This window comes from Podarcis melisellensis (genome assembly GCF_964234715.1).
Source record: "Podarcis melisellensis genome assembly, chromosome: 3".
NCBI classification, from domain to species: Eukaryota; Metazoa; Chordata; class Lepidosauria; order Squamata; family Lacertidae; genus Podarcis; species Podarcis melisellensis.
Genome location: NC_138530.1, coordinates 42,107,481 through 42,130,208, shown reverse-complemented (window position 1 = coordinate 42,130,208; position 22,728 = coordinate 42,107,481). Strand labels below are relative to the sequence as shown.

At 43.8% G+C, this 22,728-nt stretch overlaps 1 protein-coding gene and 1 long non-coding RNA gene across 2 annotated transcripts in view; one reads left to right on the top strand and one right to left on the bottom strand.

The window, feature by feature from the left end:
• SRD5A2 (steroid 5 alpha-reductase 2) overlaps positions 1 to 18,569 on the bottom strand; it is a 25,057-nt gene extending 6,488 nt beyond the window's left edge. The window contains exons 1-2 of the mRNA XM_081905846.1: positions 18,202 to 18,569; positions 1,807 to 1,970 (exon numbers count right to left, since the gene is read on the bottom strand). Of these exons, the coding sequence (XP_081761972.1) occupies positions 1,807 to 1,970; positions 18,202 to 18,536 (499 nt within the window). The 5' untranslated portion in view covers positions 18,537 to 18,569. The remainder of the gene's footprint in view (positions 1 to 1,806; positions 1,971 to 18,201) is intronic.
• LOC309366915 lies at positions 18,244 to 22,728 on the top strand. Its single transcript, XR_014166916.1, has 2 exons — positions 18,244 to 18,347; positions 21,535 to 22,728. It is a non-coding gene; the product is annotated as an uncharacterized lncRNA (long non-coding RNA).

Below are 22,728 nucleotides of genomic sequence, written 5' to 3'. Positions count from 1 at the left end.
CGCGATTTCTGTTCTCAACCTGAAGCAAAGTTCTTAACCTGAGGTACTATTTCTGGGTTAGCAGAGTCTGTAACCTGAAGCGTATGTAACCCGAAGCGTATGTAACCCAAGGTACCACTGTATTATAAAGGGCAGGTGGCAACCCTAGTCTGGAAGAAGACATAAGAGGCTGTCTGTGAGGAGCAGTGGTGGTTGGTGCCCATTGAGATGGGTGGAGAGGAATGCAGGGAACTCAGGTAGTAGGTGAAGCCAGAGCCAATGTCACAGCCAGATTTCTCTCCATTCATCTGCCTGCTGAATTCTAAAAGGGCAACACTAAGACTGAGAAAAAGGAAGCTGGCTGGCAGTGTCACTCCCTGGGCCAGATCTACCGTAAGTAAAAGGACAGCCAGGTGGCGGCATGGAAACTTGGTACTGGCTAACCAGTCCTCTCTCCCTTAAGAGTTTGGAACAGTGTCTGCACTGTGTAAGAATGCACCATGCAGAAGGAGAATTCCTGAATACCAGCACCTCCAGTGTAACCATGTTTACTGCTGGCCAACCTATTGTAGTTCCTTTGGCCTTTCAGGACCACAGCCTGGCCATACGGAGCAGAACACATGGCCACTGCACACGGGAGTGTTTACAGGGTAAGTAGAGGTAAGTATTACCTGTCTCACTCTCTCTCCCAACAGGGGGAGGCAGGCTGGGCAAGGGGACTGGAAGAGCATCTGAGCAGCACTGCTTGTGTATCTAGCTCAGGAACAGGGTGCCTGCAGCCCTCCGGAGGTTGCTGGACCACAGCTCCCATCTTCCCTGACCATTGGTCAAGTTGGCTGGGGCTGATGGGAGATGTAGTCCATCAATGTATTGAGAGCCACATCGCTGATCTAGTTGAAGAAAGCACACACTGCAGTGGCTGAACTTTACTCTTTCCCTGGCCATGTCTCTCTTGGCTTTCCATGGTCAGACCTCCAACAGCAGCAGAGACAAGCAAATTCCTCCTCCAAGTGCCAGGCAGACTACAAGTGAGGCCTGCAGCAGTGATCAAATTGCAAAGTGATTTCCCCTATAGTGATGCATTTCTGTATGGTATTTTCCACTAATATATGTATTTATCTGCACAGGGTTTATTTATTTACCCAGGGTTTCGTTTGAGCTACGGTTCAGCCCTAGAACTTAATTTGCATGGGGGAGGGGAACCAGAAAAAGTTTTTTTAAAGTGGGTGGTGGGTGGGAGAGAAGACATGTAGAAGGAAAAGAACAGATAAAGCAAATACAGTGGTACCTCGGGTTACATAGGCTTCAGGTTACAGACTCCACTAACCCAGAAAAATGTACCTGGGGTTAACAACTTTGCTTCAGGATGAGAACAGAAATCGTGCTCTGGCAGCGCAGAAGCAGCAGGAGGCCCCATTAGCTAAATTGGTGCTTCAGGTTAAGAACAGTTTCAGGTTAAGAACGGACCTCTGGAATGAATTAAGTACTTAACCCGAGGTACCACCGTAGAGGATGACTAGCAAATGCCAATTGCGTAAGTCTGAAACATGCAAATTGCTCCCTCTAATGGCCTGCCTTTATGGTTACACAGCTTGTTCCCCATGTGTTTTCTCTTCCACAAGGGCAGCTGTGTGGGCCTGTTGCAGCAACAGTAAGTCTTTTGGCACCTTGGGTTTTGCAAAGTGTTGAACTACTGCTGTTATTCATACTATTGTTTTCCTGCCTTGACATTTTGACAACATTGTCTATGATTTGACACTCTGTAAATTTGGCGGAGCTCATATTAACTAGATGGCCAGATGCTTGACTTCTTGCAACTATAATTACCTGATGTAAATCTGATGTCATTGTACCAGTCATCTGGGTATTCGGCACAGTAAATCAAGTAGTAACCCTGAAGGAAGCCATTAAAGATGCAGAACAGCACACCAAAAAACAGCTTCTCCAATGGGAAAGGCCTGCCTCTTCGGAGGAAGGAGTAAATGAATGTCCTGAAGTAGTAAAATAAAAAATAAAAAAAGGTAGGGAGCGGAAATGGGGGGAAAGAAAAGTGTGGGAGAAGATACAGCATTACACAGTTGGAAATACAAACCAATGTACCATATATAACGTGTCTGAGGTCGTCATCAATAGTCTCAGCATGCCAGGAGGTAACCCAAATTTTGCATGTTTTCATTATGACCCACAGAATAATCCCCTTGCAACTGCACTGTTGGTCACCTTGCTTCATGTGCCATTAACATGAACTCAGTAGGCTCCAGATTTTAACCTACTACAGTTTCAGTTCTGTCCACATGGCAAGCAGAAGTAGAGTTTGTGAAGCTCTCATCAGCACACATCATGTATCCAGGGGCGTTGTTTGGGGGTGTTTGTTGAACATTACGCATCCCTAGGTCTTTTGCACTGAACCGCAGATCTCCCTCTTTTTAAAATTCAACTTCAAGAAACAAAACCCCTTGTTTACAGGGTGGCTTTCTCTCTGAAAACGACCTAAACATGCCCCATTTATGTTGTGCAGTGGAACTCCTGCCCCTGTGTACACACCCTCTCCAAACCTTCACAGGCTTCTTTTTTGGGGGCAGAGAACCCCTAGAACAGATTTAAGGGGTGCACAGGGGGAGGAGAGGGGAGAAGTTCCATTGCACATGCAGAAACCCTTGCACTGATGCTTGCTACACAGTCCCAAGGTAACCTTTATATTCATTGCTCCACCCACTTTTGCCTCTGGCCCCACCCACCACTGGCACGTGTGGCCCCAGAAGGTTGCCCTGAAGGCAAGGTGGTCCTCAGGATGAAAAAGATGCCCCAGCTTTGGCTTAGAGAGAGATCCATGCCTAATATTGCAGATAACCTCGGTGCAACCAGAAGGAGCTGTGGAGAATGCATACCCACCCACTGATATTTGGGCTCTTGCCACAGATCCCTTCACTCCACTAGCGTTCTTTGTATTATTGCATATAATTAGAAAAAATGCACAATAAATAGAGATGCTTCACACAGGAGAAACTGCTTAAGCCCAGTTCACTGCTATATGGGGAAACTGTTGGTTCTGTCACGTGCAGTACATATAACTCTGCTTTCTATTTTGCTGTGTGTATCTTGCCTGACCTGCTTTCTTGGAGAGCTAGAGCTGTATCTGCAAGACTGCCAGGTCATGGTGATGGCAAGATTCATTTAGCTCTTAATACTTCTGTAAAAGAAGTGAAGTGAGAAGTGCATTCCGGCCATTAAGTGTAATCCCAAATAAACATTTTGCTTTTTAAGATGGGAAATCCAAAAGTAGGTCAGCAACCCGCAAAGGCACAGTAGAAATGGGATCCATTAAGTGTGGTTCCATTAACCAATTCAAATATAGCACTCTTTTAGCACCAGACCAGTATTGGAATTTCAAAAGCTGCCGGATTAACAATTGCAGAGGAGCAAACAGCAGATTCAGCAAGGGAAACAACCTGGCAACTTTTCAAAGAGAAAAGAAACCAGTTCCCAGACCAAAGGGAGAACAGGGTCCCTGCCAGAAAAACTGTGGTTGGGTTGCCTGCCAAGAAGAGAACAAATTGATTGGCAGGAGAAAATGCCTGGAATATTGTTTTAGCAGGGATTTTCAGCCTTCCATGATCACAAGTCCATACAGACCTCACCAGAATATTACATGAGAGACAGGAGGCATGGCCTTGTAAGGTAAGCAAAGTGGGCATCCTTAGTTACAGCACCAGAAAGAGGGAAAAGCTTAACAGAATTCCTTCAGAGCCCTGTCTATTCAGTTTTGTATAGGAAACTTGGTGAGGCACTCATTCTTTTCCCAAGGAAGTCTGTGACTCTTTTCATCATAAGGTTCCTGTGAGGCTTAACTCTGCAGCTGTAATCACCAAATAAAGTTTCTATAGGCTTTTCCACACACACCCAGGTATCGCCAGTGCTTGGAGCTTTGTAGTTCCTCCACTTACAGTCCTCTATTTTAGCTGTTCCCACTTTGATGTCTGTCTTTTCTCTGCTTTCCTTGCTGTCTCTCAGGTTATGGCAAGGTTCCCTCACAAACTTCTGTTGGTTGCTGCTGCTGCGTTTGTTCCTATCATTGCTTGCCTCTCTGCTCCACAGCCATCTCACCACCTTATACACAAGCAGAGGCAGAGTCCACATCTTCAGACTCCTCACTTCCATTCCGGCCGTGTTTACTTCTGACTGCCTCAGATCTAGCATGGCACAGAGGCGAAGACTGTCCTCGGCTACCTCACAATCTCAGGAATAACTTTCAGCCAAGCTAGACAAATGTCAGTGAAATCCCTTGCGCAGGCTTCGATGTCAGCTTTTGAGGTTTAATTAATGTGGAATTTGCTAGCTTTAGCAGAGGCTGTCACATCATATCAAGGCTGGGCGGCGGGCGGCAGCCTGAGCTCAGCCAAGACCAATAGGACAAAGCTTGCAGGCAGACTGAAAGATAAATCAGAAGTAAACCCAGGACCAGAGACCAACCAAACAAAACACCAAGGACTCTGTTGCTTGAGAAAGGCTTAATGGGCACAGGAAGCCAGCTTATAGTAATAGGATCCCCCTGGGCAGGAAAGACCAGTTTGGGGTGGGAGGTGTAGAGTCAGTCCAAGGCCTGAGGGGGTACTAAATGGCATAGGTAGAAGCTGCAACTAGTAACTCACCTTGCAGAGCATTATCAGCTCTCTCAGCCCTTCCCTCCACATTTAAGCACAGGCCTCTCCTGACACATCACTACTTCAGGGTGGAGCGAGCATCTCTGGAGTTGGTTTTAATGATATCCTGGTAGCTAATTTGTGCCAGAACATGGTCTACTGAAACTGGAGAAAGGGCTGCTCTGTGCCCACATTCCACAGCCTCATTTGCTCAGTAGCCTCTCCAATAGCTCCTCTCCCTATCATCTTTCACAGTTTGTAGGGGACCTTGGCCAGCCTATAAGCTGTGCAGTGTCCCACTAGGAACATTTAATATTGGGGAAATGGAGGCAATCTAGCCACCACCTTCCTTTCCTATTCCAGGAGAGGGATCATTGTGTTCTCTGGAGTGTTACTGTACTGTAAGCAGAAATGAAAAAAAGAAGGCCTTTCATTTTGATAGTGATATTATTATTATTATTATTATTATTATTATTATTATTATTAATAATAATAATGAATGCAGCATATATGGTGCTTTACAGACTTTATAAACAAAACAAGTCTTTTTTATGATATGGATATGACCAATGAGAACAAACGAAACCGCAACACTTATCAAAACATACTGAGAAATTAAGGCTGCAACGTTTAAATATAACTGATTTTAAAAGTAACCTCAATTTATTGGGTAACACACACATAAAATATAGCATATATATAGCACCTTTTGAAGACCTTTCTATGCTGCCAATTTATGCTGGCAATTAAATACTCTTCTGTAATAGTTGATCTCTGATTTTAAAAAATTCATTTGGTTTTATTGTATTGTGTTATGTATGATTGCTGTAACCCACTCTGACATTTTGTAATGAATAGTGATCTAGAAATATATTTATAAATAAAATAAATGAATAAATACATATCAGCCTTCTCTCTGCTGGCTGGGGCAGATGGAAGTTGTAGTCCTGCAACATATAGAGGGCATCAGATTGGCAAAAGCTGATATATATGTTAAACTAATAAAACACTTGAGATGGCAAGCACCATCTTAAGAGCCATTCTGACTTTCATCTCACATTGGAGGGGATGCCTCTTTTAAGATGGTACCTTCTAGGACCCAGCTGCAAACAATCTAAAGACATCAAAGTATAATTCTTGCTTTATGAAATGCTGCAAAATTTAACCATCAGATTAAGTGCCAAAGGATGTAATCATACATCCATTTACCTGTGAAATCAATTGAATTTATTTCTAAGTAGACATGTGGAGGTGCTATTTGAAGTCATGATTAATTTATCAAGGTTCCAATGCAAACCAAGATCTACTTACTTGGGAATAAGCCCCAATGACCTCAGGGAGACATACGTCTCAGGAAGCATGCATAAAATTGCACAGTAAGATTTGTGTTTTAAATTAGGTTGCAACTCTCTACAAAAAAAACACCCCTTGTCGTGAAAGAGGAAGTGGTTGCAATTTAATACTCCAGCTATTGTAGTGGCTAATAATAAACTGCTACTCAAAAATGTGCTGATCTGTACACATGCATATCAAATAATCCTATGACTCTGGGGCAAATGATATATAAAGCCAACTCATATTTTTTCAGAAGTTCAGTAAACTAATGCTAATGTCATTGTAATCTGAACATCTAATCAAGCACAGTCCAATTAAAGGAAGCTTGTGCTTATCAGCATCCAATAAATGAGCACTTAAATTTGGAGACTCCACATCAGGTGTATGGCCCCACCAGCCTTTCAGAAGTTGCTCAGCTACAACACTCATCACCCCTAGCCATTGGCTATGTTTGCTGGGACTGATGGGAGTTGTGGTTCGGCAACACCTGGGTGGCCAAATGTTCTCTACCACTGCTCTGCATAATAGAATGCATTTTAAAATGTCAGGAGGTTAAAATCCTCAACATGCTTCTCTATTTTGTGTTGACAAAGTGCCAGGAGATGAAAAGACCACAGACATCAGAAAACTATCTGAATTCTCCTGACAACCTCCAAGGTAGGTCAGAACTGAATGGGGAGGGGTGGAGAATTCTATATGTCGTTGGAACTTTATTGCCTCTATTTACATTTCAACACAGGAAAGCTTTGAAGACAAGGTGGCATGTGACTTTATTCCTACGTTTTGCTGCACAGACGTACAGGTAAGCAGCCACTGGTCCATGAACACTCTCAAGCTGTTGGGGCAACTGGCAACCTGAATGCCTAATGACATATGGGCAAAAGAAAGGCAGATTGGCAAGGAAGGTTAAAAAGTATGTACTTGTATTGGCAATTTTGTTCCATCTGTCGCAGTTAAGCACAAGGAACATGTTTAAGGTTAGCACCGGAATCTTTACCATCTCCAAGACGTTCCATGTTGAAGAAGAAAACATTTGATCTCAGAGATCCTACTGCTAAAACTGCTGTTGAGCAGGTAATTTCAATCTGTTTTAGCATTTTAACTTGTATATGTTTTAAAGTACAGTTGTATTTTATTTTTTTACTTTATTGTTTTATCTTCTTGTAACTGGCTTTGAGGTTCTTCTTACAACCAAGGGGTGTACAGTGGTACCTCGGTTTACAGACGCTTCAGGTTACAGACTCCACTAACCCAGAAATAGTACCTCGGGTTAAGAACTTTGCTTCAGGATGAGAACAGAAATCACACTGAGAGCCAAACTACACACTATGCTGATTAGACTCCCTTTTTATTTTTTGCTTTCAAGGTAATCATGGGGAGTTTCAACTTTGACCTGAGTGGTATTGGAGTGGAGGATGTCTAACCCTTTCTTCCACACAGCTTTCTGTGATCTAAATATTGCCCACCTAGTTGCTGTTAGTGCTGAAGCAACAAAACCAAACTTTCCCAGCAGTGCTCTTCCTTTAAAAGCTAGAGCTCCCCACTCAGTGGGGCTAGTCCACAAGGACAAATGGAGCTCTGCTCCGCCATCCTCAGTCTACCCTTGGCCAGCCCCCACTTGCCTGCCTTCTTACTTGCAACCAGTCCAGGGTGTGGCATTCCCCCATCAGCCAACTCCTCCTTAGTCTCACTGATTCATTAGCTCTACTTGTCATTGGTTCTGGCTCAACCTTACTGTTGGTCTCCCTGCCTTCCGCCCTACCAGTTCCAATGGGACCAGCCCCCACTGCTGCTTCAAAGTAAGCATTTAAAACATTGGGAGGGCCCACCATAGGTCTCTCACCTAATGTGTGGATTGGCTCTGACACTGGGAGCAGTGTGGAAAAAGCAGCAGCAGAACACGCTTCATTCCGGTTTGGGCTTTGTGCAAATGAGTCTGAAGTCTGCTCTTCTCTAGGAGCCTATGTGTGGCCAGTCTGTAATCTAGCCAAGGCTGTGGCAGAAGGCAGCATCCATTGGTTGCCACCATTGCTGCACCTGGCCAGCTGCCCAGCTCCTTCTCAACCCTGCCAAACTAAGTCCTACACAAATGAAGCGTGTTGCTTCTTGGAAAGCTTACATTCTTTAACAGATGGACAAATCTGCTATGGCGTGTATCTCTTCACTAAGATTATGAGCTCTTCAGTTTTTTGTCCCATTCACATCACCAACACCATATGGATCAGATTCTCACTTTCCCAGCAAGGCTAAGGAGCTGTCCACCAGAATAAGAAGCAAGGCTTTCAGAATAGCAAGGGAGCTGTCCAGCTACAGAGCCACACTGAGCTGAATAACAGGAGATGTTGCATCAGCAAGTGCTAGGCAACAGCTGGGCAGCTTTATAGCCAAGTTTGCTGCTCCACTCCTTTTCTGAGCATCAAATTATGCTGGGGACCCATGATTGGATTTCCTTTTTATTTTTTGCTGTATTTTTTTGCAACCATGGAAAGTTGCAACTTTGAGCACCACAATTCTTCCATCTCTTTTGACAATCGATGGTAGTGCCATCTGAGAGGTGGAAATGCATCTTGTTCTTGCATTTGAGAGCTGTATTCTCAGTCAACAGCTCAGGACTTGCTTTTTCTCAGTACAGTGGAATTGTGAAGATATGATACTGTACATAACCTCATGTAAAAGTATCCCTGAGAGAAATATACGTATATATAGAGAGAGGGGGGATATATGAACACCTTAAACATTTTGTTCATCATTCTAAAATATTTAATAATGAAAAATCATTTCCCCCCAATTTTTCATAAACGAAGAAAGAAAGCCTTCAGAGAAAATGGGGGGGGATCTCTCCCTACCCCCAAATTTTTCAGTCCCCCCACCAAGGCCTTCACATCTCTAACTCCAATGTACTCCTCCTACAGCCATCTGTCAGCACTTCCTTTCTGATGTCCCTCACAATTCAAATTGAAAATAATAAAGCAGGACTCACCAACATGTGTTTCACTCCCTGACCTAACTCAGGCGATATTTCAGGCAAACCCATTCTTACAGACTCAACCACAAGTCATAACAGGCCAAACTCATAACACCAACCTGTCCTAAAGGAAGCCAATTAGATAAACAATCTCATTAAAACCTGCAAAGAGTTCATGCTGTGATGCCGCAAATGTAGCTTTTATCTTATTGTGCATATTAAGCAGTGAATCAACCAAGTACACACTGTTTTCCTCCATTTATGAATTGGAGCTGAGAGCCAAGTCTCAGGCAATTATGAGAGAACTCCATGGGCAAAGGAAGCACCACATGCTTCCAAAGATAACAGCAAAAACACCATTGCACCATTCCCCCCCCACCACTGAAGTACACTCAGGAGGCAGCATACGTAATAAAATATATGACTGCCAATTCAGTCCTACAGTACACAGAATATTTATGAGATGATAGCGATAAGCACAACTTTCACTAGCAAATTATCTAGTGACTATACTTAAGTTATTATTAAAGGTGTATGTGATAAATTTACATTAGAAAGTCACGTGAGGGTATTCCCATTAAATTAGGTGAGGGGGGGGATCTCTGGTCTTCCAGGTGCTGTTAAACTACAACTCCCATCATCCCTGGCCATTGTTGGGGTTGATCTGGAGAGCCATTAAATAAAGAGATTTTATCTAAGAATAAAAAATGGCAGTTCCTCAAGGACTGCCTCTCCCCATAGGAACCTACTGGAACGCCTCAGGGAGTAGAAAGGCTTATGGCGCCACCTAGTGTTTCTTATTCCTGCTCATTTTCCAGCCCATGAAAGAAAGATCATAAACAAACACATACTGTACGTACATACATGCATGCAAACATAAAATGGTGATGCTTTTACTGGCCTTTTTTCACTTAGTGTCACAAGCATGCAGACCCTTCTGTTAATACAGAACTTTACAGTCAGCAGAACACAAAGATTTATAATTTCGCTTTTAAGTCAGATAATACAATACAATTATTAAAGCATATATCTTAAAGTTAGATTTTAACTGCCATGGCCCCTCTCATTCTGGCAATTGTCAAACGTAACATGCTGACCCATTTGTCCTTTATTGCACAGTATGCCACATTGGAACATCCAAGCTGAGTCAAGCAGGGCTGGAAGTTACCACAGATCAGCTACAGAGAACTGCCAGAAAAGCACAGCTTGAAGTCAGCACAGCAGCTGACCAGTGGTACCTTCAAACCCCACCTGACTGGGCTTGGGTTTTCCTTTCTGGCACAGTGTGCCCTGCTTCAAAGGGGTGGGCGGATCGGGTCGCCTGATATCATTGTTCTGTCAAGTGATTGACAGGTCGGTCAATCCACCTATTACAATTGTTTGCCGAGGGGGAGGAAACCCAGGGGTCAGTTCCGCACTCCTGTTCTAGGGACTCAGAAAATGTTCCAATGCAAACTGGGAAAAGTTCAGATGCAAATTGCTCTATGCAAATTATTCTAATGGGCATAGGAAATTTCCACACAAATGATCCTTTGACCGTCTTTCCAGGTACTTCCCTTTGCCTAACAAACCTCTTCAAGATGTTGTTGGTTTATGATTTAATAGTGCTTCAAATGGATGGTGCATAGTAAATGCGATGGATCTATGTTTCAACAAAACATCCCTTGCCATTCTTCTAGAAAATAGCCATCTGACATTTTATGAAGACAGATCAGTTTGTTCCTCTTGCTATACTGTTTGTCATATATCTGCCAAAATAATGAAAACGTGCCAGAATGACTTAACCAGACCACAAACTTCAAAAAGTTAGGTGCTTTAATGGAGCAGGAAGTTCCAAGATTTATTATGCAAGCTTAACTGTGGGAAGAACAAAAAGGGACTGTTTGCTGTGTTAAAAATGGAATATAAATGTCATTATTATATGCAAGTCAAGTTTAATCCTCCATGTAGCAAAAACGCGTAATTACTTTTTTGTAACAGGCCTGTGCATACATTAGATGAATAAGGGAAACACAAGGAATTTGGTGAACGTTTGTGGTTACCACCCCTAGCTGCAAAAAATAAAAATAAAAATGAATGTGGGACTGAAATGGATTTTTAAAGAAGCAATCTAAAAACTTTTTTCGATTAATTTGTCTCTTGGCTTCTGCTCCTATAAGTCAGTATATTACTGCGGTCACATTCTCGTCCTCTCCTCTGCAAATAGGAGGGGAAATGACAGATTCTTGATTTCATTTTGCGTCTTGATAAAATCTTAAATCATGAGATGTTAAATAATTCTTTTTGGATATAAACTCTTGTTTCCATACTAGTTCTATCAAGCAAGAGTTTCTTTCCAAATCTTATTTAGTATCTGACTGAAATTTTGATCACAGGCAAGCTGTAAACAGTTGTCCTATGTGATATTTTTCACTTCTTACAAGTATTCAGAATACCAGTGGATGTTTGCTCTCAGTAAAGAAGATCTGATAGCCCTGAAATTACACTTTATACCGGCGTGCCATAGGAGACACTGTAGTGCAAATCTTAAATATATGCACAAGCAGTGTAAGTGAGCTTGCTCATGGTTCTCCGCCACAGTTGCTGCTGCAAAACCACTTTTCAGAGTCTACAGTAGGACTCCTATGCACACTCAATGGGGAGCAGTAAGTGCACGGGAATCTCAGTCTTCCTGAGTAAACATGGGTAGGATCTGTTTTTGATCCTCAACATGCCATGTTTAGCCCATGTTTGTGCTGCTTTCACTCTTCTGCTCTGAATATGCAGGTTGTTTCAGGGCAATGCTTGTACCAACCTAGCATGGAGGCGCCAAACTGGGAGTGTGATGAACTTCCATGGACAGGAAGTTTAATGCTACAGGATGTGTACCTGTCCCAGTAGAGTCATACCAAAGAAGCAGACGAGTGTCAGCTTGCTGACCTTCTACTCTACAGTGCACTTGGTTCACCCTGCTTCTGTTATAATGCTGTCTCATCGTAATTGATGGCTTTCTTACCAAACCCAGACTTATAATTACAACAGCACTGAAACCCCCCCCCCAAAAAAAGTAATTGACTCGAAAGCACAGGAAATGGAAATCTCCAAATGCCATATTGTAAGATTTCACTGCACCCAACTGGAACTGCTTAGGAAGGATTGTACCAACCGCTTCCACAGCAGACATGCCAAAAAAATTGTGATGATGTGGTTTTATCACATGCAGAGATGTTAGAGGAATGGTTTGTGAAGAAATCTGGCTGTGCTTGTATTAGCACAACGATTTAGTAACAGCAGCTCTAAAAGGACAAGAAAACCACCCATGTGCATTTGAACCAATGACCTCCTAACCATGTATTCTTCTTTTGAACCAGTGATGACCTAACCATGTATTCTTCTTTTTGGCCCACACCACAGGGTTCTCTTGCTTGTTGATGCTGCCTGCTTATATGTTCTTCTTCCACTGAGGACTGAAGGGAGGAGGCAAAATGTTTTGCTCAGAGGGGCACCAAAAACCAGCTTTTAATAGACCTGTTTTGCCATGGGGATGCTTCTGTGGGCTTCACACATCTTGCAGAACCCTGGAAAACCATGCAAGGAATGCAAGCACCCTCTAGTGGAAGCAGCAGAGTTCGAGTACTTATTCTTGCCCCCCTGCATTTGATTTTGACAGCTTTCTGAATGCCTGAAGAGAGGGACAGTTGTTCTGAAATCCCTTCCTTTGGCTTTATTTTTAATACTCAGTTGACCATGAGCAACAGCTTTGAAGACTTTGATGTTTGATGCATGTTTTGGGATGTGGCCTCCCACTTCCTTGACTACGTGACCATGCTCCCATGTGAAAAGGGATTGAAGTGTACACAAGGGGGATCCTAACCTAACACACATTATAATCAAAGCACATAGGCTAGGGGAGGATCCTGCCATCACAATGCCACCCCTTCATCTTCTGTGACCCAAAGGCCATGTTTTGCGCACAATGGAGCTACCCTTTGGCAGTCACTCAAAAGCAGCCACCTGTCAAAGCAGCAGCCTGTTTAAAACCAGATCACGTTGCATCAGGTTTGTTACCAACACTGCCAAGAAACATCTCAGTCCATTTAGCATTTCCCATTTAAGGAACCAGGCAGAGGGCCTTCTCGGTAGTGGTGCCCACCCTGTGGAACGCCCTCCCATCAGATGTCAAGGAAATAAACAACTATCAGACTTTTAGAAGACATCTGAAGGCAGCCCTGTTTAGGGAAGTTTTTAATATTTGATGAATCATTGTATTTTAGTATTCTGCTAGAAGCCACCCAAGGTGGCTGGGGAAACCCAGCCAGATGGGCGGGGTACAAATAATAAATATACTATAATTATTATAGCATTCCTTGGTGCTGTGCTAATAATTTTTTGTCTCTTTCTTACACTAGCCAGTTTAAGTTTGTCTTCTACACAACTTTATTCATTTCACCCCACTTAAAGGATCTGCCAGACCCATCGCTTTAATCTCAAGAAGCCAAACTCAAATGTCATATTATTACATAGCTTAATGTAATAAAAAGTCTAATTAGGAGTATACTTTCATTTTATCCTTGTCAACATTAAAGTGTTGATAACAAGATTAAAACCACCCTTAAATACTTTTTAATGAAATCACATTTAACATGACATTTAGAGAGTGCCTTTAACACACACATTAAAGGTTCTACTTTTGCTTGTTCTTTCAAAGCCAGTCTTCACATGAATTGTAATGTCAGCTTTATTGGTGCATTCGAAGTCTTAAACACAATTGCCTGAAAGCAATCTCTATTAATCACAGCTGAAAGCTGCAATCCAGGGCACAATTCCATGGAAGCAAGTCCCCTTGAAACACTGCTGGACTGATTGCATTTGGAGTCCAGTGTGGCTATTTATTTTTATACAAAAATACAAATGTCAAGAGATCCAATCATGGCTCTCCCAAGCAACATGTAGCTTGGTCCCAGGTTTAAACCTATTGCCTGCCGACAGGGATGTTGTATAGGGATTGTCCAGCATCTTGAGCCCCAACATCATTTCTGCCAGGCTCTAGATCTTCTGCCCCTGCCATGATTAAAATGCATCTTGTAGCTATAAACATGGTTTCGGTAAGTTGGCAGCCCTAATAAGCAGAAGCACTAGGGCTAACTTGTGTGTTTGGCAACCTAGGAGACTACTGTTTGTTCGAGACATTTATGCATATGGTATATTCATGTGCAAGCTTTTTAAAAACTTGTTTCAAACTTATTTATTCTACTCTATCCTTTTAAAAGTTAAGTACACTTGTGTTTAACCCAGTTGGATTGAAAACATAAGTTGTGAGCTTTGTAGAGTGGAATTATTGATTAAGAAATTTATTAAGAAATAGTTCGAGCTGTGGTGACCGCATAGCTAGGGTTGCCATATGTCCTCTTTTTCCAGGACACACCCACTTTTTCAGGTCTTTTTCAGGACACCCACTTTTTCAGGACACATCCTCTTTTTCAGGACTGAAATTTCTGCCCAGGCAGATTTCTTAAATTTGGCAAAATGTCTGGAGGGTTTTGTGGTTTACAGTAATCCAAGAAAAATTGTCTAGTGCATTAGACTCAAATCTAAGGCACCTGGCTAAGCTAGTCTGCGGCATAGAATAACAATAGAGCAGCATCTTAAACTAGCTACATACTGTATAAATTCCTTCTAAGGATGCTGGCTAATATCTCAGAGAAGTCTGGGAGCTCTGGGAGGGCAATAACTAACGTGCCCCTGCCTTTAAGGCAAGTCCATATGTACCTGTTAAGTTAAACAGTTTAATAAATTGTTCTGTGCACACTTATGTTCACAAAGATGTGAACATGAGCCCAAGTACTTTCATGTGGCAAGTGAGGGAGCAATCTGTATTATTATTATTATTATTATTATTATTATTATTATTATTATGTTGAAAGTTAAGAACATTGCTACTAGCAATATATCACAGCCTCCATAACCTCAGGTTGTGATCTGGGTATCCATCCTGGTATCTTTGCATTCCCTTTTGCAAATAAAAATTCCCACACTGTATGAGGCCCGATCAACTTGGCACACACAGAAAAACAGTTTTAAAACAATTTGCAGCTGGCATTATGACATACTTGTGAAATCAAAGAATCATATAATTGTAGCGTTGGAAGGGACGTCCGTGGAAGGAGGGTCCATGTGATCGTCCTTCAGCCCTTGAAGATAGCTATCTCAGTCTTGTCTTATCTAGGCGAAACATGTCCAGCTCCTCTTCATAAGGCTTGGTTTCCCAACCTTTTACCCCATTATTTGCATTTCTCCTCACATCTTCCAGCTTGTCAAATATCCTTCTTAAATTGTGGCACCCAGCACTGGAAACAGTATTCCAGATATGATCTGACCATATTGTTGACTCATTTTAAGCTTGTGGTTTACTAAGATCCCTCAAACCCTTTCACATGTACTGCTTTCATGCCAGGTGTCCCTATCTTATATTTGTGCGTCTTATTATTCCTACTTAAGTTCAGAACCTTACATTTGTCCGGTTCAAAATTCACTTTGTTAGTTTTGGTCCAGTTCTCCAAACTGTTAAAATAATCTTGCATCCTGATTCTATCTTCTGAGGTATTAGCTACCCTTCCCAGTTTGCCTTCAGCTGCAAATTTGACGTGCAGCACCTCAATTCCTTCACCCAAGTCACTTATAAAGATGTTGAACAACACCAGGCACAGGGCATAACCCTGTGGCACCCCACTTGTCACTTTTTTCCAGGATGATAAGGAACCATTGGTGAGCAGTCTTGGGTTCAGTCAGTCAACCAGCTACAAATTCACCTAATAGTAACATCATCTAGCCCACATTTTACCAGCTTCTCCCAAGAATATAATGGGAGACTTTGTCAAAAGCCTGATTGAAACCAAGATACACTACATCCACAGCATACCCCTGATCCACTAAGCTTGTAATTCTATCAAATAAAGAAATTAGATTTGTCTGGCATGACTTGGTATTGAGAAACCTGTGCTGGCTCTTAGTAATTACAGTATCCTTTTCTAAGTGCTCACAGACAGATGGCTTAATTGTCTGTTATAGGACTGTTTGTCATAGTGATGGTGTAAAGCCGACCAGTCTGTAGTTTCCTGGGTCTTCCTCTGCCGTACTTTCTGAATATGTGAAAACATTTGCTCACCTCCATTCCACAGGGACTTCACCTGTTCTCTAATAATTCTCAAAGATTATAGACAGAGGCTCTGAGATTACACCTGCAAGTTCCTTTAGTATCCTTGGATGCTGTTCATCAGGCCCTAGAGATATGAATTAATTGAAAGCAACTAGGTATTCCCTTACAATCTCTTTTCTTATCTTGAGCGGCAGCTTCCTCTCTGATTTATTTATGCCCTAGATTAAGCTCTCATCCAAGTTCTTTAAATTGGAGAGGATGTCAACAGTTAGGTTCATAATTCCATGTGGTGGGAATGAAAATCTATACCATTATTTTAGAAAATTGTCTTTGAAGAATGTTCTTCTATTACAGGACAGGTGATACAGCCTGATCTGAGGTTAGCTTTATTAAATCTGTTTATAGATTACCATAAGAATTTACTGCTTAAGAACCTAATCTTTCTCATGTCCGCAAGTTAGAAATATATTACTACAACACTGTAAAACAGCTTATAACTTAACTCCAGAAGTATGGTGGGATGGATTATGGAATACAGCCCTTATGGAGAAACTAATGAAGCACCTTAGAGCACTCAGAAATACAAATCCAAAGACAATTTTGAAATTGTTTGGTACATGTTTATTCAGTACACTGGAAAGGACAGTGTTGTTCCCTCACCACCAGTTACCCACAACTCACTCTGGGACAATCTGTTAAGATGGGCAGTAAAGACACCTAACTGATATAATCAACTCTAAACTATTTACAAACCTGTTAAATATTTGACTGTATTATTGACATTGTATATGCAGAGAATGTTTATTGTGGGTGGGGATATACAAGGGTTGTTTGTTATATGCATTTTCAGAAACTGAAAAATTAAATTACGAAGATGATTCGGGGCAACGGGAGAGGGGAACAAGGCTGTTGTTTAAAGTTCACTAACCAGTTTCATTCCCGGAATTGCTCATGACACCCCATCTGTTTTATTTTACTTTGCTTACAGGGTGGTTTGGCATGCTACAAAATGCAGTGTCAATGAGAAAGCAGGCACTTGCCATCATAAATTTTCCCGGAAGCACTCTTGCACATTGACACAGATTTATGTCACAGAGTGTGTCCCAGTCCATTAAATACTTTGCACTGCCCTATCTAGCAAACCTGTCACAGCCCTCCCAATAAACTCTGTCCATTTGTCCATGCTTATAACAAATATCTTTACATTCATTAGTATATATATTTGTGAAGCAGAATAAGACAAGCAGATATATGCAGTTGTGAAGGGTGAAAAATGAAAGGTTGTGGGGAATTATGTGTGTCAATTATCATCAACAGTAGATTGACAACAAAAAACCCACGCACTCTGGTGTCAGAGTGAAGCTGCGAAGCAAGTGGTTTTCATTCCAACTCCTCCCTGATCAGAAAGCCGGGACATCCTGTGCATGTTTGCTCAGACAGATGTAAGCCAGACAGTGTCTTCCAGCGCAAGCCTATGCATGCCTACTCAAGTCCCACTGAGTTTTAGGGGACTTGGTCAAAGGTAGTGTGTATCAGGGAGCAAGTGCTTCACTGAATACGATGGCACTTTGGACGGAATAGAATCACAGAACTGTAGAGTTCTGTGAGTCCACGGGGTCATCTAGTCCAACCCCCTGCCACGCAAGAATCTTTTGCCCAACATGGGTCTTGAACCCACGACTCTGAGATTAAGAGTCTCGTGCTCTACCGGCTGAGCTACCAAGGGGGAATGCCCTGCCCTGCTCTGCCCCCGCAATAAGCGATTTACGACCCACCTTGCTTGCAAGCCGTCGAAATCCTAACGTTTACATTTGCACCATGGGTGGGATGGGACCACGGCTGCAATCCTGGCTCCACTTACCTGGGAATAAGAAAGTTCTTTTGCTTCTGAGCAGGCAAGGCTAGACCTGCGCTGTCATACCTCAGCCGTACTTACCGGGCAAAGCAAGCGCCCAGCGACGGGGACTTGGGACGGCTCGATGCCGGGCGCCCTCGCGGCTGAACTAGACGGAAGCCGAAGGGGCGCGCTCGGCGTCGCGAGAGCCAATCAGAGCCCCGGGAAGCCGAGAGCCGCATTGGACCAGAGAGGCGCCTGGCGGCAGCGCGGACCACGGGGGCACAGCCTGGGCTCTCACCCGCTGAGTTACCTGTGGAAGTAGTGGCCGCAGAACATGCCGCCCAGGAGCCGGCAGCCCAGGGGCGCGAAGCGGGGCGGGCTGCGCAGCGCCAGCAGGAGCGCGGGCACCAGGAAGGCGGGCAGCTCCTGCAGGAACCAGGCGCAGCGAGCGGACAGGTGGGCGCGGCGCCTCGGCGGAGGCTTCTTCTCGCCCTTGTCCGGGGGCGCCGGCGGCGGCTCCTCTTCCTCCTCCTCCTCGTGCTTGCCGTAGCGGGAGGGCGTGTGGCTATAGAGCCACAGGTGCAGCAGCCCCAAGGACAGCAGCACGGAGCTGAGGGACCTCACCAGGCTCGGCGAGCATTGCATGCTGCTCGCGAGGGGGCGCTCGGCGCTGGCGGCCACGGCAGGGCAGCCCCGCCATTAATAGGGCCGCCCGGGCGCCCGCCTCCCCCTTCGCGAGGAGGGCGTGGGGTGGGGGCTGGCTCGCTCGCGGCTGAGGCGGGAGCCAGAGGAGGGGCGAGCGAGCAAGGGATGGCCAGAGCGCTTCCTCGAGGTGTGCTTTCTCCGTCCCCGAGAATAGACTTCTCGCTCTGCTCAGCCCCCTCGGAGAACCACCAGGAGCCATCTCTCTAGCAGAGAGAAAAAGATCGAAGGGTCCCAGCCACCAAAGCCGCGCAGGACGAGTTTGCTCCACGCTCCTCTGTCCCATCCCAGAAGTGCCTCGTGTGGCCCCTCGCGCTTGTCTTCGTGCGGCCACGAGGTTGCTTGTTGTTGCCGTGCTCTCCCTAACAGACAGACGGTGCTGCCTTTCTGGGATCTTGTCAGCCCGGTGCTAAACCTGTGCTGCTGCTGCTGCTGCTGCTGCTGCTGCTGCTGCTGTTGTTTAAAGAGCGGCGGGCAAGGGCTGGCCTGCAGCATAAGAGCCAACTCCTAGGGGCAGAGGTCCCTTGCACCCCCCCAATAAAATATTTGAGGGGACACCCCCCAAAGTTGATGGGCATTGCTATTCAAATAGTGTAGATGTGCCCCATCATGTGATCGATGATGCAGTGCAGGGCTTAGTTGCTCATCCCCCCCCCCCAATATTTCATTTAAGTTCGCACCCCTGGCCTGAGGCAAAATGGTTCCCCATTTCCATTCCATGACCAAACTGGCAGCTGAATCTAACCTCCAAGCAGGGGTGAAACTAGGCTTTCTTTCACCCGGGTCAAAGAACCAGTTTGGCACACACACACACACACACACACACTGGGAGCCTCAATGGCGCACCCCTGGAGGCTTCACCTGGGACAAAAAAAAACAACTAGCTAGCTGCCCCCCCCTTTACAGCTCTGCCTCCAGGGGACACTGTCCTATACCTGAATCTGAAGGCAGCTGGCTAGCTTAGGGTACCCAGGGCCCATTTCACACATACACCTTTGTACCTCAACACATCACATTCTCTCCACCCTCGCATTAGACTCTGCCTACTCTTGGGGACGGCCTTGGGGATGGGGAACCAGTGGCCCCCTAGGTGTTGCTTGACTTTGGCTCTCATCAGCCTAGTCTGCATGTCCAGTGGTCAGAGGTGTTGGGGACTGTGGTCCAACAACATCTGGATGCTCATAATTTCCTCAGCCCTGGCTGTTGTTTTCAGCCTTTCTAGGTAATTTAGGAGTGTAATAACATGCTGGACTTTGCAGCCTTATGGTTATTGAGGCACAAACCTTCATCCAGTACACCCTCCTTGCCTTCTGGAACCCTCTTACTGGGCAGGTCCTAGCAGCAGGATCAGATGAGAGGATACTGCAACGCCAAATAATGAAATGAAAGGCCCTGAGAGTTCAGCTCCGTCATTCCCACCAGAAAAAAAATATCCCATAGAGAAATGTCACTAGCAAAGCTGGTCCAATACACGCATGCTCCTTTGCATATTCCACATACAGAATCCAATCAGAGTGGCCCTTGAATCTTATTTCAGCACTGTCAACCAGACAGCATCCTTCACACCTGAGGGCATCAGGCTAGCTTAAGGATGTAATGTGCTCTGTTTTCCCACCTGATCTGATAGGGTAGAAGGAGTGGGTAGAGTAGAACACTGCAGCTCCCTTCCCCTTCATCAGTACAGAGCTGAGTTGCCTCTTATAAGCAAGTGTCTGGTCTCCTAATTAAACACCCTCTCTCCCCCTGCTGCTTCCCTGTTCAAAACTGCTCCTTCCCATACCTGATCTTCTCAAATAGGGGAAAAAACACTATCAGGGTCTGTTATGTGTATTTGCGTATAATGGTTAGTTCCAACAGCTTATACAGTGGTACCTTGGTTTAAGAACAGCTTAGTTTATGAACAACTTGGATTAAGAACGCTGCATACCTGGAAGTAGGTGTTCTGGTTTGTGAACTTTGCCTTGGAAGCAAAACATGTTCTGCTTCCTGTTAAGTGTGTTCCATTTGTAAATTGAGTCCCCTGCTGCTATGGGAAAGCACGCCTTGGTTTAAGAACGCTTTGGTTTTTAGAATGGACTTCCGGAACGGATTAAGTTTGTAAACAAAGGTACCACTGTACAAATAAATGTCAGCCAGGAATTCTTTGGATCCATCTCCATGCACCATCCATTAGCTTAGGCCTCATAAAACATTTGGGGCCAGTGGGTTATGTGGGTACATTTTGAATTTTGAGAGTGTGCTGTAGGCACCAGTCACAAAATGGCTGCCATGGGAACTTGATGTAAAGCAAAACTAGAGTACAGTCATGTTGACCTATTTGTAATTCCATAATCGAATAAAGACTCCTGTTCTAAAAGGGAAGGTTAAATGATGGGGGGGGGGGAAATACCAGAAATGCATGTGTAAGCAGTTTTATTGGTGGTGGTTAAGAAATGTTTTGGGGGCAGGCTCCTGTGAAAGGACCTTGAGAAAACTTGTAAGGAATTGCAGAGGATACATACACAGAAGAGCAGAGTCTGCAGATTTGCTGCTCTGCGTGTGACAATGACCTTAAGAGCCATTAGTTTCCATTTCTCTTTGCACGCTGAGCACCAGCAGTAGAACCACAATATAATTGACTCTTTATGTGGAGGAAGTTGTGCCATTCATGATCAGTGATGGTGGCTCTAAAATCGGGGGGGGGGGATCCACTTTCCAAGCAACAATGTATTACAGCTTGATTTGTGATATTCCTGAACCAAAAGCAGTTCCCTCATGGAAGACATTTGAAAGCTACAACTGCAGTGCCTGATCTTGTAAACAGATGGTGTCAAAAGGTACTAGAATTTTGTGGTCTTGATGGTCATGATACTCTGTTAATCCCAGTTAGTCAACAGATTACATGCATGGAATGTATATTTAACATGACGAAAAGGTTTGCTTTTATAATCCATCTTTACAGGTGAAATTAAGGTTTAGAGGCAATCAAGAAAACAAATCCTCTGCAATTTGGATTTTGAAATTTGACATCAACATAGAAACTTCAGCATCAAAAATTAACACACAATTTGACTGGTTTGTTTCCCTTCCACCATCTTTTAAAGAAGAAGGATGCCAAGTGTCAAATCCAAAGATGTGCTTGCAAAACTTGTAAAGGGGTATTCCACCTCCCTGGAAACTGTTGTGGGTCAAATTCATTTCAGCATTACCAATTTCCTTGTGTCCATTTGAGAGCCTGCTATTTCTTATTTCTGCCTAGTGGAGCACAACCCATAGGTCTGCATAGCCCTTCGCCAAGAGAAGGAAGTTTTTTCAATAACAATACAGACATATTTTGGTGTATCTTGACAGTGTTACCATAAGAGAACAGACTCTGCCTCCACAGCTGTGGCCAAATCCATTACCTAGCCACATAATGTGGTCTTTCAATGGACAGCAGATGCAGTCCACCACATTCTTTTTCATTAATCCAAAAGTTATATTAATCTCTAACTAGGCTCACTGCACAGATTGTCAAAAGAGAAGCTGTGAATTGTAGCAATAGTGAAGAATGTGATTTGGGAAACATTAACAGAACTACTGAATATTGTAAGAGTCACACAGAAAAGGGTCAAGTGGGGACAGAGTTCATATTTCCTGACTGAAATTGAGCACTATTGAAAAGACAAGTTCGTTTCTTCTGCTACTGGAATCTTACGTCCCATTGAACAATTTTTTTTTTTAATTAGCCTAATAGTCTTATGTCTGCTGCCGCTCCATTACCAGATTGGCATGTATTTTATAATAGAACACAGCATACTTTCTAGTCTTCCTGCATTCTAAAAAAATTTGATGGAGTAGTTGCCTTTACAAGCTTCCAGTTTGTTTGCTCCAGGCAATGTAACAAACTATGCAGGAATTATACATGTATAATGTAATCTTAGAGTACAGAGAGAGTTCTGTCTAGCAGTTGGGGGGGAAAGATATAATCATCCTATGGGCAAAAAGGGGCATGTACTGTACACTAACTTCAACCAAGGACAAGATAACACTATTTAGTACAATTAAGGGTGATTCCTGACTCACTATTTTGCGGGAAAGTTTCAAGCACATGCTGGAACTTTAGATTTCCACAGTTAAAGGGTATTAAAGCATTATGTCACCCTAGTGCAAGAAA